Consider the following 7,500-nt stretch of genomic DNA (forward strand, 5'->3'; position numbering starts at 1 on the left):
AGAAGGAAAATCGTCTGGCATTAGGCAAAGTAGAATCCATAGATGGAAAAAAAAGGATTAAGTGTCTAGTCGTATTGGCGCTGGAGCACTAACCGGGGACACTGTAAACTGAAATTAACGAATATTAAGGCAAGTCAAGTCAAGTTTCACCTGACGTCACAGCAGCCATTAATGGTGCAAAGAACAATAGAGAGAATGGTCTTTTGGGAATTTGACTCTATTATAATGCTAAGCAGAGCCATAATTTGCTATTGTTTTGGGCACCAGCATGGCTGTCTCATCATGTGATTGAAAACCTGCATCTACAGGTACAAGGAAGGAAAGGAGTAAAGAAATCATGTACACGTAGGTGTTGTTAATGATTTCGCCCCTAAGGGGTTGCCGTGTAAAATTGTCCTGCGTTTAATTAAGACAATAAATTCTATAGGTAGCTATTTGATAAGGAATTTAAGGGGTCCCAAGAGGTGCCCCATTGACGAGTGAAATTGCCTGGAATTAGACAGGGTAAAATTTATAGGTGGCTGACCTCAGGAGGTTACATTTTCTCATATTTTGGAACCTGGCATAACCTCAAGTTCTATTATGATAATTCTGAAATTTTTTTTGGGCTAGACTTTTAGATCCAAACTTAACCCATTCTCAATGCTTTCTCTTATCATGTCACATTAAATGGGCGTCACAGACAGTAACTATTGATATTCCTGGTCCACCAAGCAAGAGACTTAAAAGGAATCTGTCAATCAACTCAAGGCAGGATATGGTAAGAGCTTAAAGACACAAATTTACATGTATGTGGTGAATCAGTAGGTGCGTCTGCAAGTCCCTCTAAATATAAGATTAAAATTTCCAAGCTCTAATTACTCTTTCACTCCTCAACTGATCCCCATGTATGGGTAAAATTGTCTGGTGTTACACAGTTAAGTCTTTAAGAATCTTTCATGCAGAAGTTGTCAACTGTTTCACTCGTGAGCTAGCCCCCATTGACAAGTAAAATCATCTGACAAAAGACGGAATAAAAATTTTAAGTCTCAGTGATTCTTTAGGAGGGAAAGGTTTAATTAACAATTATTCCACGAGTGCGCGTTGGATATGAGATGGTAAATAGCCAACGAGACACGTAGCGCCGCGTTAGCTATAACCAGTCTCATATCCAACAAGTGCAAATGGAATAATATTTTTATTAAATTCCTTAAACTCCAAAAATTTGGAAGTATGAAATAGAAGCGAAAATAGCGTGAAAATCCGAGCGAAATCGAAAAAACTTTAGTTGATGGAGATGCGATAATGTCTAATACCTTGAGGTCAGACATACATAGACTCATCACAAGAGCATTTCTTACCTTTTAGCATACTTCTAAATGCCAGAATTTATCCAAACTAATTCCACAAAAAAATTTTTTCTTCTTTTTTGGCTTTCAGAGAGAAATTTCGCTTTCCGCCGAAAAAAAATTAGCTTAGCAAAGCTTAGCGCAATCATTTACCATATAAGGTCAAACTAAGGTATATGAGCTGATGACCGAGATTGAGTGAACCAATCACAACATGCGAAATGCATTATTCGAGGTTGAAAATTTAATAACTTAAATTAACCTCCAGCTCACTGCATTATAGGTGGTAGTTTGGTGGTGTGGACACAGTGAAGAGGCATGGCCTTGGTCTCCGATGACAGGAGAGAAGGACAGAGCTAACTTCGTCATCTTTGGTGTGAATGGGTAAGTAACTACAGTCCCGGACAAAATTGTTGAAACACTTTACAATTTCTTGCCCTCCCACAATGTTGTTTTGGCAATTGGGCTCAGAAACTCGCGTTAAAACAACATTGTGAGGGGAGAGTGAGCTGCGAAAGCTTCAGATCTGTATAGTCTTGTATTGTTCCAACGAATTTTGTCACAGACTGTAGTTCTTGGTGAGGATGATGATCAGTCTGGGAGTCCCCACAAGTTGGTTATACCAGTGAACCTCTCACCTAATCTTCGTGTTACATTGGTCTGTCAGAGAGAGCCAGACGACTTTAAAATTTTATTGTCATACAGCAGCTAAGGTTTGGAACAATTTTGGCAATACTGTTAAAGTCAAAATAAACATTCTTGCACTAGAAACAAAATGTTGAAACTTTACTGATCTAATGACAAGAAAACACACTTTAAAAAGAAGAGGAAAAAAGGAAACTTTTAGGATATTTATTTTATTTTGTTTAACCCATTGACTCCCTTGGGTTCCCCTTTGACGAGTAAAATCATGTAGCGTTAGACAGAGTAAAGTCTGGCTGGTTTTGGCCGGTTTGGACGCCAAGGGGTTAAACAATATTCTTATTCGACATTTGCTCCAAGACAGAAAAATATAATCAAGTAAAGCGGTTTGATTGGGAGATAAATGACTGAACAGAACAAAAGAAACCAACATTGAGATGAAAATCATGCCATTCCATTTTAAATGCAAAATGAGAAGGTTAATATCATGCATGCAAGGTCTGATAACCATTAATGGTAACTGTGATTGCATCTCTTGAATAGTCCTAATTGCAAAAGTAGTTTACTCAACCAGATCTGAAACATTTTTCAATTTATTTTTTATCACCAGAGCCAAGATTGAAATGCTATGCTTTGCCAGGACAGAGTATGATCCAATCCATGCATCATTTAGGTTGGTTACACACCTTTCAGGTCAATTGTCTAGAATATGTATGTCCTCTTGGTTTCTTCTCCCCTCCCCCTACATTGCAGATCTACAGCGATGTAGTCTCTGTGTCTAGAATACTTCTTTTTGACAAGACAAGGCCATGGTAGTGGTCTCTTAAGATAATAACAATGGCCTGTGCCCTGTGGTTGCTGAATGAGATGCCCCGGGTGTCATAAACAATTTTGATTTTTTCAACGGTGACTTGAGAACTTGTCTTATTTTTAAAATTCTTTTTATTGAGTAGTCTCCTTAACAGCTGTCTTTGCATGACATCCCGAAAGACGGCTGTGAAGGAGACTATTTATTGAGGAACTGACACCAACACTAAATAAACAGTGTGACTCCCTCTGTGAGACGTTATCTGTTTTTAGACATTTCTTTTAAGCTCAATTGATATTTCAACTGTTTTTGTTTTTAGGTTCCTCATTCAATTTCTATCACATATTTTTTTAACGTTTGTGACATTCTTTAATATCCACTTTTTATACTGAAGTAAGATATATGTATGCTGATTTTTTATATTTTATTTGAACTTGAAAATGATCTCAGAAAGGTTTGAACATTCTTTTTTATTACTATATTTAGTTAATGTTAAAGAAACTACATGTACTTAATATTATATGGCTTGAAGAAACTTGAAAAATCTGAGTGCTCCCTAGTTAAAGACTTGTAGGTCAGCTAGCTTAAGTCGTTTAAACTACGTTTAATTGACAATATTTTTGTTCTGCTGTAGAAATGCTGCATTCTTACTCTGTTGTATTGAAGTAGAAGGCAAATGTCTGACTGATTAGAAAACAATAGCCTTTCGCTAATAAGGCAAATATGGTAAATGGAAGCAAGTCTTCCCTTAAGAAGGATCATGTGGGACTAGGCCATTAATAATAATTATTATTCTTGTCCTACTGTACTTATAGGAATGAAACATTGTAACAGTTATTGTCAAAATGTGTTTATCTATTTAGTTACAATCAGCCTCATCAAGTACTAACCTTGGAACAATCTTCAGCCGCCAGTGGAGATTCCAGTGTGGAGAGCTGTATTTATGAATACAATGGTACCAAGGTTAGTTCCCTATACTTTAAGGTGATTCGTAAGATTTTCTTTAAACTTTTCTTGCTTGTTCCCTACGTTATGGTGACTTGAAAATGTGCAATTAAAAAAAGTGGTCACCAAGCTCGTTTGTGAGATATACAATGTAACTTGCTCAAATTACTCATTTAATCATTGCGGCTTCAGCTATCAAGGACAAGTTTGTGCCATGGGTTCATGCTATGTCTTGCATGAACAGGAAGCACAGCTTTGACGTAATTCTTGAAATAACAAAACAGGTGTATTGTATTGTTCAAAAGGAATAATTTAATGTTTGTTTTATGGCACAGGCACACGTCTTGAAAGGTACCGACTACAAATATTCCTGGGGTGTGTGATCTCGAGGAGGCAATTTTGTGTCCACGAGTGATGGCTATGAATATTTTTTTCCCTGGAACTATTTTTGCTGACGAAAATTTTTTAAAATTTTTTTATGGCATTAAAAGGAGGAGTAAGAGAATAAAATTATGCCAAAAAAAAGATAGGCCACCAACCTCGTTTTGGAGAAAACAGAAAGCTAACCAAATACCTGATGGTGCGGTTTCACTTTCACTCTCGGACTGAAATGACACTTTAGCATCATCAAGGCTATCACACGACTTTTTGTTTTGCGAGAATCTAAAAAGGTTTTTGTTTTGCTCTTTACTTCTGTGCTCTGAAAACGGCCATTCTTCTTTCTAGCGAGCTTTCCTGCATGAAAGGTCGCCATTTTGAAATGCTTTTGGCCACGTTCGATATATCAATATTCACACATGGTTACGAGTCTTTATGGTTAAATTTAAACATTCTTTTGTTTAGAAATATCTGTTGAGACTTGTAAGACAAAGAAACGAGAACTGAGACGTGAAAGTTTGACCATAAAGCCTCTTAGTCATGCCTTAATGCCAATGTGGCCTACGCTGTGTTATGCGCAGAACGGGATGTGCAGTCCAATACTAGGAAATCACCTTAAACCCATTGACCCCTCATCTGCCCTAGGAAGCCCCCAGTTGACAAGTAAAATTGTCTGGCATTTAAGACAAAGTGAAACCTTAGCCCCCTCTCAGAGCTCTCCATTGACTTGTAAAACCACCTGGCATTGGACAGATTAAAATCAATTAATGTCCCTCCCATTTGGGATTAAGGGTTAAAAGAGTTAAGAGTACAATAACCAAAAAACTGAGATACACAAAGTATTTTAGTCAAAAATGGCTTTCAGCTTGGGGAATGCAGAAATTATAGGAAACTATTTGCTAAAGGAGGGTGGCATATTCCCATAGATCTGTCATTACCCTGTGTGGCAGACTGGTTTCCTTGATTTGCCTCTCTCTAGTCACAGTGAAGGAAACTCATAAATAAAAATTGTGCAAAGCTTTTCCATGCTGTAATGTGTTTATTCCATAGGTACTGAGACTTTTATTGTGTAGTGAGAGAAATTTATTTTTCCCACAAATGGAGTGGGAAGATGAAGCAATAAAAAATGGTTGAAAATCGCTCAACCGACAACTTATTTAATTTAATAAAATTTACAACACTTACCGTGTTTAAAATATTCTAGAGTAGACCAAAGTGAAGAGTGTTGTTTAGCCAGAGTGTATTTTAAGAGTGCCACAGGACTACACATACAGAGAAAACCCTTCTTGTTCAATGTTTATAATTCGTTGCTTGTCAAAGCTACCGATGCTTTGGGTTTATTTCCCTTTCCTTGCTTCTTTAGTTGTTTTTGTTTGGACTGAAGAACTTTTCTGGTTTTCTCAAATTCCAATTTGTTTATTAATGCGTGTGGAATAGCCCTTTTTCTTCAGGTACCTTTTGAAGCTCAACTAATTATTTCGAAGGAATTTTTCATCTTTGGTGTGGACTGTGGACGGAGATGATAATTAAATTGGCTGTTGTATTTGTTCAGCTCGACCGCTTCAATAACTTCCATTTTCCAGTCTTTGACCATCATTTTCAAAACTCTTTCAAGCAATCTTACATGTACATCTACTGCTGTTTTTTGAGTGGTACATGTATTTTTGTTTTCTGACTTGTTCTAAAATAAATTCTTCAACTGAGCAAACAGAAGCAAACCTAGCTTCCCTCAGCCATTTTTCAAAGTGCACGGCTTTTGTGCAACAGCTGTCAGATGACGTTCCATCCGATACGTTCATTCATTACTTGTGAAATGGTATTGTTTGTGTTGCTGATTGGACAAAGGACATTCCTTAACAGTGAAATTTTGTCGTTCATGTTTCTGATTAGCAACATTTAGAATCAGTATGAATTTTATCCACTACAATTTTCGTGGATGAATCTCAGTACCTATGAAATAAAGGAAACCTCTGCATGGATCTCCACAATGTTCTGTCATGCATGTGACACATGACATCAATGCAACTTCACTTCCACTCTATTCACTATTGGGTAGGTATTAAAATTCAAACTGGTTATAGCAAGTTTTAAACTGGTTAAAGGTTTTAATTCATTATTTGTCCAAAGTTCAAGGAGATCAGGCCATGCAGCGGTTTCCTTTTCTTCTCTCTAGATAGGGAAATGAAGGAAATCTCTGCACAGCAGGGTAATCTGTAATCAAAGGAGATGATATATTTTTAAGAGGTAGAGTGATGAGTTTCAATCAGGTGTCGTAAAATTAAAACCCAAGTGATTACTTTGGCCAATCAAAAAGGACAGAGGCAATCCAGTTAACCAATCAAAACTCGAAGTAATTATACTTATCCGACATAAAGCGCAGGAAAATGTGCATGGTTGAGCCACAATAATTTGGTTTTGGTTTGACTTCTGATTGGTTGAAAAAGTGGCGTGAAAACTTTGAACAGATCACTGAGTAAAGTAATGCAAAACCATTTAGAAATTCACTAATTACTTTTGACACTCAATTGAAAACTGCTCTAAGTAAAAAAAAAATGTAAATTGCTCCTGATAGTGTTGGCCAGAACAAATAGTTATATGACCTTGCTGTTTTGAGTTTATTAGATGCTCTACTGCCAAGCCATGGAAGGCTTGTATTATCAGCTATTGAACTACAATCAATTGCAAAAAGAGTTGAAACACTCACTGTTAATAACCGTACGATGCGTGTCATTCAAATCCGGTGCATCCCAACCCCCCCTCCCCCCCCTGAAACAAAGTTGTTTCCATCTCCACTTGGCATTCACACTAAAGAGTATCAACATTGAAAAAAGGGGAGAAAAAAGGGGAAGGGGAAGGAGGGGCATTAGGACTTTTCTTTTGAACTGGAAAAGGGATTTTAGGAAGGTGAATTTTCGATTCAGTGTCTCAACCTTTTTGTAAATGCTTGTAGGTTTTTGTGGCATTTATAAATTATGTCCCGCATACAGCTTACAACCTACTTTAATTCTTCTCTTGCCTTGTCTTTAGACTATAACCATCTATGATCGTAACTTCTAAGTATTCAAATACAAAGAAAACTTTAAAGAACCAAACTATGTGAACACATACAATACTTCAGTTATTACAACGAAGAATGCAAAAGTGAAAGAATTAGTTCACAAAGAAACTTAAAAATGTCTTTTTATCCAACAGATTGAAAGGGTAGCCAGCACTACCATCCCAGTTAAAGGTATTCAACAAAACAATCTTTTTCATCTGATCTCACTTTCTATACAGTGACTTACATATAAAATGAGGCCTTATTTTTCATTGCCTTGTAGCTCCTGTAGTTGTTCAAAGAAGGAACCACTCAGAAGATAAACTACTGTTGGGCTGTGAAGACGGCACATTAGTAAGTCA

At 36.9% G+C, this 7,500-nt stretch overlaps 1 protein-coding gene across 1 annotated transcript in view; it reads left to right on the plus strand.

Annotated features, from left to right (window-relative positions):
- LOC138003968 (WD repeat-containing and planar cell polarity effector protein fritz homolog) overlaps positions 1-7,500 on the plus strand; it is a 41,449-nt gene that overhangs the window by 13,739 nt on the left and 20,210 nt on the right. The window contains exons 7-12 of the mRNA XM_068850308.1: positions 683-760; positions 1,612-1,712; positions 2,581-2,643; positions 3,642-3,741; positions 7,294-7,330; positions 7,422-7,492. Of these exons, the coding sequence (XP_068706409.1) occupies positions 683-760; positions 1,612-1,712; positions 2,581-2,643; positions 3,642-3,741; positions 7,294-7,330; positions 7,422-7,492 (450 nt within the window). The remainder of the gene's footprint in view (positions 1-682; positions 761-1,611; positions 1,713-2,580; positions 2,644-3,641; positions 3,742-7,293; positions 7,331-7,421; positions 7,493-7,500) is intronic.

Source organism: Montipora foliosa, chromosome 5 (assembly GCF_036669935.1).
Source record: "Montipora foliosa isolate CH-2021 chromosome 5, ASM3666993v2, whole genome shotgun sequence".
Taxonomy (NCBI): domain Eukaryota; kingdom Metazoa; phylum Cnidaria; class Anthozoa; order Scleractinia; family Acroporidae; genus Montipora; species Montipora foliosa.